General features: G+C 46.9%; 1 protein-coding gene across 1 annotated transcript in view; it reads right to left on the bottom strand.

The window, feature by feature from the left end:
- The window catches only part of LOC139383324 (ezrin-like), a 16,066-nt gene extending 4,437 nt beyond the window's left edge, over positions 1-11,629 (bottom strand). The window contains exons 1-6 of the mRNA XM_071127814.1: positions 11,550-11,629; positions 10,915-11,061; positions 10,191-10,287; positions 9,457-9,620; positions 6,026-6,156; positions 1,678-1,838 (exon numbers count right to left, since the gene is read on the bottom strand). Coding sequence (XP_070983915.1) covers positions 1,678-1,838; positions 6,026-6,156; positions 9,457-9,620; positions 10,191-10,287; positions 10,915-11,061; positions 11,550-11,557 — 708 coding nt within the window. The 5' untranslated portion in view covers positions 11,558-11,629. The remainder of the gene's footprint in view (positions 1-1,677; positions 1,839-6,025; positions 6,157-9,456; positions 9,621-10,190; positions 10,288-10,914; positions 11,062-11,549) is intronic.
- Between the last annotated feature and the right edge of the window lie 451 nt (positions 11,630-12,080).

Here is a 12,080-nt window from a genome sequence, read left to right as displayed (position 1 = left end):
CCAGTGTCCTCACCAGCTGTTCCTGACTCATCCCAGTGTCCTCACCAGCTGTTCCTGACTCATCCCAGTGTCCTCACCAGCTGTTCCTGACTCATCCCAGTGTCCTCACCAGCTGTTCCTAACTCATCCCAGTGTCCTCAACAGCTGTTCCTGACTCATCCCAGTGTCCTCACCAGCTGTTCCTGACTCATCCCAGTGTCCTCACCAGCTGTTCCTGACTCATCCCAGTGTCCTCACCAGCTGTTCCTGACTCATCCCAGTGTCCTCACCAGCTGTTCCTGACTCATCCCAGTGTCCTCACCAGCTGTTCCTGACTCATCCCAGTGTCCTCACCAGCTGTTCCTGACTCATCCCAGTGTCCTCACCAGCTGTTCCTGACTCATCCCAGTGTCCTCACCAACTGTTCCTGACTCATCCCAGTGTCCTCAACAGCTGTTCCTGACTCATCCCAGTGTCCTCAACAGCTGTTCCTGACTCATCCCAGTGTCCTCACCAACTGTTCCTGACTCATCCCAGTGTCCTCACCAGCTGTTCCTGACTCATCCCAGTGTCCTCACCAGCTGTTCCTGACTCATCCCAGTGTCCTCACCAGCTGTTCCTGACTCATCCCAGTGTCCTCACCAGCTGTTCCTGACTCATCCCAGTGTCCTCACCAGCTGTTCCTGACTCATCCCAGTGTCCTCACCAGCTGTTCCTGACTCATCCCAGTGTCCTCACGGGCTGTTCCTGACTCATCCCAGTGTCCTCACCAGCTGTTCCTAACTCATCCCAGTGTCCTCAACAGCTGTTCCTGACTCATCCCAGTGTCCTCAACAGCTGTTCCTGACTCATCCCAGTGTCCTCACCAGCTGTTCCTGACTCATCCCAGTGTCCTCAACAGCTGTTCCTGACTCATCCCAGTGTCCTCAACAGCTGTTCCTGACTCATCCCAGTGTCCTCACCAACTGTTCCTGACTCATCCCAGTGTCCTCAACAGCTGTTCCTGACTCATCCCAGTGTCCTCACCAGCTGTTCTTGACTCATCCCAGTGTCCTCACCAGCTGTTCCTGACTCATCCCAGTGTCCTCACCAGCTGTTCCTGACTCATCCCAGTGTCCTCACCAGCTGTTCCTGACTCATCCCAGTGTCCTCACCAGCTGTTCCTGACTCATCCCAGTGTCCTCACCAGCTGTTCCTGACTCATCCCAGTGTCCTCACCAGCTGTTCCTGACTCATCCCAGTGTCCTCACCAGCTGTTCCTAACTCATCCCAGTGTCCTCAACAGCTGTTCCTGACTCATCCCAGTGTCCTCAACAGCTGTTCCTGACTCATCCCAGTGTCCTCACCAGCTGTTCCTGACTCATCCCAGTGTCCTCAACAGCTGTTCCTGACTCATCCCAGTGTCCTCACCAGCTGTTCCTGACTCATCCCAGTGTCCTCACCAGCTGTTCCTGACTCATCCCAGTGTCCTCACCAGCTGTTCCTGACTCATCCCAGTGTCCTCACCAGCTGTTCCTGACTCATCCCAGTGTCCTCACCAGCTGTTCCTAACTCATCCCAGTGTCCTCCCCAGCTGTTCCTGACTCATCCCAGTGTTCTCACCAGCTGTTCCTAACTCAACCCAGTGTCCTCACCAGCTGTTCCTAACTCATCCCAGTGTCCTCCCCAGCTGTTCCTGACTCATCCCAGTGTACTCACCAGCTGTTCCTGACTCTCTAGCTGAATCACGGCCTGCCTGGCCAGCTCGTCTTTGGCCAGGAGAGCAGCCTGTCTCTCAGCCTCCAGCCTGGCTGCATCCTGCTCCACCCTCCTCCTCTCCTCTTCCAGACGGATAGCTCTCTCCAGCTGCTCCTGCAGTTCTGTTACAGACAGACAGACATTATATTCAAATACATATACACATATATTCATATATACTGAACAAAAATATAAATCGCAACATGTAACAATTTCAAAGATTTTAATGAGTTACAGTTATAAAGAATATAAAGAAATCAGTTAATTCAAATAAATCAATTAGACCCTAATCTATTTATTTGACATGACTGGGAATACAAAAATGCATCTGTTGGTCACAGATACCTTAGAAAAAAAAAGGTAGGGGAGTGTATCAGAAAACCAGTCAGTATCTGGTGTGACCACCATTTGCCTCATGCAGCGCGACACATCTCCTTCGCATAGAGTTTATCAGGCTGGTGATTGTGGCCTGTGGAATGTTGTCCCACTCCTCTTCAATGGCTGTGGGAAGTTGCTGGATATTGGCGGGAACTGGAACACGCTGTCATACAGGTCGATCCAGAGCATCCCAAACATGATCAACGGGTGACATGTCTGGTGAGTATGCAGGTTAAGAAAGAACTGGGACATTTTCAGCTTCCAGGAATTGTGTAAAGATCCTTGCGACATGGGGCCTCAACAACTGACACCCACGAAGCATCGTTACCCATCGCTTCACAAAAGCCGCGGCCCTTGCAGAGCAAGGGGAACTACTACTTCAAGGTCTCAGAGCAAGTGACGTCACCGATTGAAACGCTATTTAGCGCGCACCGCTAAGCTAGCCGTTTCACATCCGTTACACTCACCCCCCTTTTGACCTCCTCCTTTTCCGCAGCAACCAGTGATCCGGGTCAACAGCATCAATTGTAACAGTATAACTTTAGGCCGCCCCCTCGCCCATACCCGGGCGCGAACCAGGGACCCTCACCGATTGAAACGCTATTTAGCGCGCACCGCTAACTAAGCTAGCCGTTTCACATCCGTTACACATTATCATGCTGAAACATGAGGTGATGGTGGTGGATGAATGGCACGACAATGGGCCTCAGGATCTCATCACGGTATCTCTGTGCATTCAAATTGCCATCGATAAAATGCAATTGTGTTCATTGTCCATAGTTTATGCCTGCCCATACCATAACCCCACCGCCATCACGGGGCACTCTGTTCACAACGTTGACATCAGCGAACTGCTCGCCCACACGATGCCATACATGAGGCCATTCTCATGGTCTTGAGATGAGATGGCATTGTGTTGTGTGACAAAACTGCATAATTTAGAGTGAACTTTTATTGTACCCAGCACAAGGTGCACCTGTGGATCGTGCTATTAAGTCAGCTTTTTTGATATGCCAGATCTGCCAGGTGGATGGATTATCTTGGCAAAGGAGAAATAACAGGATTGTAAAACAAATGTAAACAACATTGGAGAGAAATTCGATTTTTTGTGAGTCAAACATTTCAAGTATCTTTTATTTCAGCTCATGAAATGCGGGACAAACACTTTACATGTTGCGTTTATATTTATGTTCAGTGTACAGTTGAAGTCGGAAGTTTGCATATATTTTGGTTGGAGTCATTAAAACTCGTTTTTGAACCACTTCACAAATTTCTTGTTAACAAACTATAGTTTTGGCAAGTCGGTTAGTAGATCTACTTTGTGCATGACACAAGTAATTTTTCCAACAACTTACAGACAGATTATTTCACTTATAATTCACTGTATCACAATTCCAGTGATTCTGAAGTTTACATACACTAAGTTGACTGTGCCTAAAAACAGCTTGGAAAATTCCAGAAAATGATGTCATGGCTTTAGAAGCTTCTGATAGGCCAATTGACATCATTTGAGTAATTGGAGGTGTACCTGTGGATGTATTTCAAGGCCTACCTTCAAACCCAGTGCCTATTTGCTTGACATCATGTGAACATCAAAAGAAATCAAACAAGACCTCAGAAAAAACATTGTAGACCTCCACAAGTCTGGTTCATCCTTGGGAGCAATTTCCAAACGCCTGAAGGTACCATGTTCATCTGTACAAACAATAGTACGCAAGTATAAACACCATGGGACCACGCAGCCGTCATACCGCTCAGGAAGGAGACGCGTTCTGTCTCCTAGAGATGAACGTACTTTGGTGTGAAAAGAGCAAATCAATCCCAGAACAACAGCAAAGGACCTTGTGAAGATGCTGGAGGAAACAGGTACAAAAGTATCTATATCCACAGTAAAATGAGACCTATATCGACATAACCTGAAAGGCCACTCAGCAAGGAAGAAGCCACTGCTCCAAAACCGCCATAAAAAAGACAAACTACGGTTTACAACTGCACATGGGGACAAAGATTGTACTTTTGGAGAAATGTCCTCTGGTCTGATGAAACAAAAATATAACTGTTTGGTCATAAAGACCATCGTTATGTTTGGAGGAAAAAGAGGTAAGTTTGTAAGCCGAAGAACACCATCCCAACAGTGAAGCACGAGGGTGACAGCATCATGTTGTGGGGGTGCTTTGCTGCAGGAGGGACTGGTGCAATTCACAAAATAGATGGCATCATGAGGAAGAATATTATGTGGATATATTGACGCAACATCTCAACACATCAGTCAGGAAGTTAAAGCTTGGTCGCAAATGGGTCTTCCAAATGGACAATGACCCCAAGCATACTTCCAAAGTTGTGGCAAAATGGCTTAAGGACAACAAAGTCAAGGTATTGGAGTGGCTATCACAAAGCCCTGACCTCAAACCTATAGAACATTTGTGGACAGAACTGAAAAAAGTGAGTGCGAGCAAGGATGCCTACAAACCTGACTCAGTTACACCAGCTCTGACAGGAGGAATGGGCCAAAATTCACCCAACTTATTGTGGGAAGCTTGTGGAAAGCTACCTGACACGTTTGACCCAAGTTAAACAATTTCAAGGCAATGCTGCCAAATACTAATTGAGTCTCTGTAAACTTCTGACCCACTGGGAATGTGATGAAAAAGCTTAAATAAATCATTCTCTATACTATTATTCTGACATTTCACATTCTTAAAATAAAGTGGTGTTCCTAACTGATCGAAGACAGGGATTTTCTATTAGGATTAAATGTCAGGAACTGTGAAAAACTGAGTTTAAATATATTTGGCTAAGGTGTATGTAAACCTCCGACTTCAACTGTGTATATATTCATGAATTATGAATGATTAGACTCTGAAGGGTAAAGGAGGGTGTAGGTGGGGTACAGGAGGGTGTAGGTGGGGTACAGGAGGGTGTAGGTGGGGTACAGGAGGGTGTAGGTGGGGTACAGGAGGGTGTAGGTGGGGTACAGGAGGGTGAAGGTGGGGTACAGGAGGGTGAAGGTGGGGTACAGGAGGGTGTAGGTGGGGTACAGGAGGGTGAAGGTGGGGTACAGCAGGGTGTAGGTGGGATACAGGAGGGTGAAGGTGGGGTACAGCAGGGTGAAAATGGGGTACAGGAGGGTGAAGGTGGGGTACAGGAAGGTGAAGGTGGGGTACAGGAAGGTGAAGGTGGGGTACAGGAAGGTGAAGGTGGGGTAGAGGTGGTCTTGTATGGCTCAGTTGGTAAAAGAGTGACACTAGCAACACCAAGGTTGTAGGTTCAATTCCCACTGAGATTATATAGTGAATAATATGTTTGTGTTCACTTTACCCAGGGGAAGTGTAGGGGAATAAGGCAAGCTATGCTGCTAGTTAAAAGGTTATCTTGATTATTCCTCTGTAACCAAAGATCTGACTAGTTAATACACGAGTTTCAACTTCACTCAGCCTGATAAAGAGCAAGGCTGTTGTCTCTAATTTATCCCAAAGTGTTCCCTTCCCCTCTGATTTGATATTTGGCTAAGAAATATGGCGGAAACTCCCACCGGTCTATGCCTCCACCAATCCAATGATTTTATATGATTGGGAAGTAGTGAACAAGTGTACACTTCAGGAGAAAGGAGATACTACTGGGACGCAACCCAAGTCTGAAGGGAAGCAAGTCAACATTTGATGGCAGTATCTCTACAGACAATAAAGTCTATGAATGATTAGCCAATGAAGGAAGGGAGTCTCTGACACACCCTGCTTTCCTATGAATGATTAGATTATGAAGGAAGTGAGTCTCTGACACACCCTGCCTTCCTATGAATGATTAGATTATGAAGGAAGGGAGTCTCTGACATACCCTGCTTTCCTATGAATGATTCGATTATGAAGGATGGAAGTCTGTCTGGAAATCTGTGGTGCACCCTACCTTCCTTACCCATATTACATGTCCTTACCTCTCTCTGCCTTCTTGGTTGTCTCCTCAAACTGGTACAGCCTCAGCATCAAGTCCTGCTTCTCTCTCTCCATCTGATCCTTCTCTTTCTCCATGGCCTCCCGTTTCTTCTTCTCATTCTCCAGCTGGGCCCTGAAAACAGGAGTAGGTGATTGTGACTTTTTATATTGGTGTATCTTCGCCTGGTTCGACTCCTGAGACACGGAAGCCACACAGTACAGACAGCAGTTCACAGATAAGGTGAAAGCGGGGTACAGGAGGGTGAAGGTGGGGGTGCAGAAGGGTGAAGATGAGGTACAGGAGGGTAAAGATGAGGTACAGTAGGGTGAAGGTGGGGTACAGTAGGGTGAAGGTGGGGGTGCAGAAGGGTGAAGATGAGGTACAGGAGGGTGAAGGTGGAAGGTGAAGATGAGGTACAGGAGGGTGCAGGTGGGGTACAGCAGTGTAAAGGTGGGGTACAGTAGGGTGAAGGCGGAGGGTGAAAATGAGGTACAGGAGGGTGAAGGTAGGGTACAGCAGGGTGAAGGTGGAGAGTAAAGGTGGGGTACAGGAGGGTGAAGGTGAGGTACAGGAGGGTGAAGGTGAGGTTCAGGAGGGTGAAGGTGAGGTACAGGAGGGTGAAGATGGGGTACAGTAGGGTGAAGGTGGGGTACAGTAGGGTGAAGGTGGAGGGTAAAGCTAGGGTACAGCAGGGTAAAGGTGGGGTACAGGTACAGGAGAAGGGATTGTAACTTGTGAGAGACCGAAGACACACAGCACAGCCAGCAGTTCACAAGCATCATAAACACAATTATACAGTGAACGCCACATTACGCCACGCAACGTTGGATAATAAACTCGTAACACTTTAATGCTTGTTAGCTGTAAAGCTTTCATATAAAGCTGTTACATAACGGTTTGCTATAAAGCTGAGTGATGGAGCTGTAGAAATACAACCACTCATAGACGGAGCTGTGTATTCCACAGGGTCCATGAGATAGTAAATGCTATCTCTACATCAAATAATAGTGACCTACAGAGCCTTTGGAAAGTATTCAGACCCCTTCTTGACTTTTCCCACATTTTGTTACGTTACAGCCTTATTCTTAAATTGATGAAATAATGTTTTCCTCGTGAATCTGCACACAATACCCCATAATGACATCACAATACCCCATAATGGCATCACAATACCCCATAATGACATCACAATACCCCATAATGACATCACAATACCCCATAATGACATCACAATACCCCATAATGACATCACAATATCCCATAATGACATCACAATATCCCATAATGACATCACAATATCCTATAATGACATCACAATACTGTATAATGACATCACAATACCCTATAATGACAAAGCGAAAACAGGTTTTTAGATTTTTTTTCAAATGTATGAAAAAAAACAGCAGATACCTTATTGACATACACTACTGTTCAAAAGTTTGGGGTCACCTAGAAATGTCCTTGTTTTTCAAAGAAGAGGACATTTTTTGTCCATTAAAATAATATCATATTGATCAGAAATACAGTGTAGACATTGTTAATGTTGTAAATGACTATTGTAGCTGGAAACGGCAGATTTTTTATGGAATATCTACATAGGCGTACAGGTGAAGGTGTGGTCCTGTGTACAGGTGAAGGTGTGGTCCTGTGTACAGGTGAAGGTGTGGTCCTGTGTACAGGTGAAGGTGTAGTCCTGTGTACAGGTGAAGGTGTGGTCCTGTGTACAGGTGAAGGTGTAGTCCTGTGTACAGGTGAAGGTGTAGTCCTGTGTACAGGTGAAGGTGTGGTCCTGTGTACAGGTGAAGGTGTAGTCCTGTGTACAGGTGAAGGTGTGGTCCTGTGTACAGGTGAAGGTGTAGTCCTGTGTACAGGTGAAGGTGTGGTCCTGTGTACAGGTGAAGGTGTGGTCCTGTGTACAGGTGAAGGTGTGGTCCTGTGTACAGGTGAAGGTGTGGTCCTGTGTACAGGTGAAGGTGTGGTCCTGTGTACAGGTGAAGGTGTGGTCCTGTGTACAGGTGAAGGTGTGGTCCTGTATACAGGTGAAGGTGTAGTCCAGTGTACAGGTGAAGGTGTGGTCCTGTGTACAGGTGAAGGTGTGGTCCTGTGTACAGGTGAAGGTGTGGTCCTGTATACAGGTGAAGGTGTGGTCCTGTGTACAGGTGAAGGTGTGGTCCTGTGTACAGGTGAAGGTGTGGTCCTGTGTACAGGTGAAGGTGTAGTCCAGTGTACAGGTGAAGGTGTGGTCCTGTGTACAGGTGAAGGTGTGGTCCTGTGTACAGGTGAAGGTGTAGTCCTGTGTACAGGTGAAGGTGTGGTCCTGTGTACAGGTGAAGGTGTGGTCCTGTGTACAGGTGAAGATGTGGTCCTGTGTACAGGTGAAGGTGTGGTCCTGTATACAGGTGAAGGTGTGGTCCTGTGTACAGGTGAAGGTGTAGTCCTGTGTACAGGTGAAGGTGTGGTCCTGTGTACAGGTGAAGGTGTGGTCCTGTGTACAGGTGAAGGTGTGGTCCTGTGTACAGGTGAAGGTGTGGTCCTGTGTACAGGTGAAGGTGTGGTCCTGTGTACAGGTGAAGGTGTGGTCCTGTGTACAGGTGAAGGTGTGGTCCTGTGTACAGGTGAAGGTGTGGTCCTGTGTACAGGTGAAGGTGTGGTCCTGTATACAGGTGAAGGTGTGGTCCTGTATACAGGTGAAGGTGTGGTCCTGTATACAGGTGAAGGTGTGGTCCTGTGTACAGGTGAAGGTGTGGTCCTGTGTACAGGTGAAGGTGTGGTCCTGTGTACAGGTGAAGGTGTGGTCCTGTGTACAGGTGAAGGTGTGGTCCTGTGTACAGGTGAAGGTGTGGTCCTGTGTACAGGTGAAGGTGTAGTCCTGTGTACAGGTGAAGGTGTGGTCCTGTGTACAGGTGAAGGTGTGGTCCTGTGTACAGGTGAAGGTGTGGTCCTGTGTACAGGTGAAGGTGTGGTCCTGTGTACAGGTGAAGGTGTGGTCCTGTGTACAGGTGAAGGTGTGGTCCTGTGTACAGGTGAAGGTGTGGTCCTGTGTACAGGTGAAGGTGTGGTCCTGTGTACAGGTGAAGGTGTGGTCCTGTATACAGGTGAAGGTGTGGTCCTGTATACAGGTGAAGGTGTGGTCCTGTATACAGGTGAAGGTGTGGTCCTGTGTACAGGTGAAGGTGTGGTCCTGTGTACAGGTGAAGGTGTGGTCCTGTGTACAGGTGAAGGTGTGGTCCTGTGTACAGGTGAAGGTGTGGTCCTGTGTACAGGTGAAGGTGTGGTCCTGTGTACAGGTGAAGGAGTGGTCCTGTGTACAGGTGAAGGTGTAGTCCTGTGTACAGGTGAAGGTGTAGTCCTGTGTACAGGTGAAGGTGTGGTCCTGTATACAGGTGAAGGTGTGGTCCTGTATACAGGTGAAGGTGTAGTCCTGTCTCTTACCTTTCCATCTGTTTCTGGTGCTTCTCCTCCCTGGCCTTAGTCTTCATCTGCTGCACCTCGATGGTGTCCGGCTTCCTGCGTTTCATGTATAGCTCATGGTTCCCCATGCACAGAGCCAGGATACGCTTATTCATGCCCAGCCGAGGGGCGTAGAACACAAAATCCTGAGAATATATGTTGGGTTTTATTAAACCGCTCTCTCAGTCTCAATCACTCTCAATCTCAATAGCTCTCAATCTCAATAGCTCTCAATCTCAATCGCTTTCTCGCGCTCAATCTCAAGCTCTTTCAATCTCAATCGCTCTTTCAATCTCAATCGCTTTCTCACGCTCTCTCAATCTCAATCGCTCTCAATCGCTCTCTCAATCTCAATCGCTCTCTCGCGCTCTCAATCTCAATCGCTCTCAATCTCAATCGTTCTCTCGCGCTCTCTCATTCTCAATCGCTCTCTCAATCTCAATCGTTCTCTCGCGCTCTCTCAATCTCAATCGCTCTCTCAATCTCAATCGCTCTCTCGCGCTCTCTCAGTCTCAATCGCTCTCAATCTCAATCGCTCTCTCAATCTCAATCACTCTCTCAATCGCAATCGCTCTCAATCTCAATCGCTCTCTCTCACACACACACACACAGACACTTGTTTACACTCTCTCGGTCTCTGAAGTGATGTACTGAACAAGACCTGAGGCTTACAGCAGTAACTTGACTGACATTAACGGAATTAATAGAGGACTCACGGGAGCTTTCTTATCGATGGGCTTGATGATGAACTTTTTATCACTGAATGAAATGTTCCTAATTTCACTCCAGGGAAACCCGATCTTTGGAGTCAGTCTGGAAGAGAGAAGTCACGTCAACATTCAGCAGTTAAAAACAAGTGCAAACAAAGCGTTGTGACTCCTTTACGTACTACTAATATCATGATGTAATCAATACTGTTTAGAGGACTCAGGATAACTAGGGCAACGACCTCCCCATAACATCCACAACCTGCCGGTCATGTTTGATGTTAGCTGACAGTAGGCTAGGGACTGAGAGGAGAAGTAGATTACAGTTAGCAAGCGAGGAGTAGAGGTAGAGTGGAGTAGAGGTAGAGTGGAGTAGAGGTAGAGTGGAGTAGAGGTAGAGTAGAGGTAGAGTAGAGTAGAGGTAGAGTAGAGTAGAGGTAGAGTGGAGTAGAGGTAGAGTGGAGTAGAGGTAGAGTAGAGTAGAGGTAGAGTAGAGTGGAGTAGAGGTAGAGTAGAGTAGAGTATAAGTAGAGTACAGTTAGCAGGCGTAGAGGTAGAGTAGAGGTAGAGGTAGAGGTAGAGTGGAGTAGAGGTAGAAGTGGAGTAGAGGTAGAGGTAGAGGTAGAGTGGAGTAGAGGTAGAGGTAGAGTAGAGGTAGAGTGGAGTAGAGTAGAGGTAGAGTATAAGTAGAGGTAGAGGTAAAGTAATAGTAGCTGTAGAGGTAGATGTTTACCTGTCGTCCTTCTCGTAGATGTTGAGTCCCAGGGCATCTACCCCCAGCCACAGCTCTGTCCCCTTCCTGTTCTTGATGTCAAAGAAGTTGACTCCATACATCTCCAAGTCCTGGGCGATCTTTAGATACTCCAGCATAGCATCCTCCCTGTTCACAAAGCATCAATGGAATCCTAACTGTAATTGGTGGGAAAGGTCTGAATCCTAACTGTAATTGGTGGAGAAAGGTCTGAATCCTAACTGTAATTGGTGGAGAAAGGTCTGAATCCTAACTGTAATTGGTGGAAAAGGTCTGAATCCTAACTGTAATTGGTGGAGAAAGGTCTGAATCCTAACTGTAATTGGTGGAGAAAGGTCTGAATCCTAACTGTAATTGGTGGAGAAAGGTCTGAATCCTAACTGTAATTGGTGGAGAAAGGTCTGAATCCTAACTGTAATTGGTGGAGAAAGGTCTAAATCCTAACTGTAATTGGTGGAGAAAGGTCTGAATCCTAACTGTAATTAGTGGGAAAGGTCTGAATCCAAACTAATTGGTGGAATAGGTCTGAATCCAAACTAATTGGTGGAAAAGTCCTGAATCCTAACTAATTGGTGGAAAAGGTCTGAATCCTAACTGTAATTAGCGTTCACACTTACTTGAGCATAGCTCTGTGTTCCTCGTGCCAGGTCTGGATCCGCTGCTCCCACTGTTCTTTAGACAGCTTGTGTTGATCCAGCACTCTGAGAGAAGAAGAAGAAGAAGGAGAAGAAGAAGAAGAAGAAGAAGGAGAAGAAGACTTTATTAGTCCATTTTCTTTTCAGTCAGGAAATGTGTCTTCTGTTTATCACCTCTGAAAGACACACTAACACACACACACACACACACACACACTGCCTTCGGAAACTATTCAGACTCTTTGACTTTTCCATTTTTTTAAACGAATAAAAAAAGATCCTCATCAATCTACACACTACCCCATAACGACATCACACTACCCCATAACGACATCACACTACCCCATAACGACATCACACTACCCCATAACGACATCACACTACCCCATAACGACATCACACTACCTCATAACGACATCACACTACCCCATAACGACATCACACTACCCCATAACGACATCACACTACCTCATAACGACATCACACTACCCCATAACGACATCACACTACCCC

The sequence above is a fragment of the Oncorhynchus clarkii genome, chromosome 25 (assembly GCF_045791955.1).
Source record: "Oncorhynchus clarkii lewisi isolate Uvic-CL-2024 chromosome 25, UVic_Ocla_1.0, whole genome shotgun sequence".
Taxonomy (NCBI): domain Eukaryota; kingdom Metazoa; phylum Chordata; class Actinopteri; order Salmoniformes; family Salmonidae; genus Oncorhynchus; species Oncorhynchus clarkii.
This window is presented reverse-complemented; position numbering and strand designations above follow the sequence as displayed.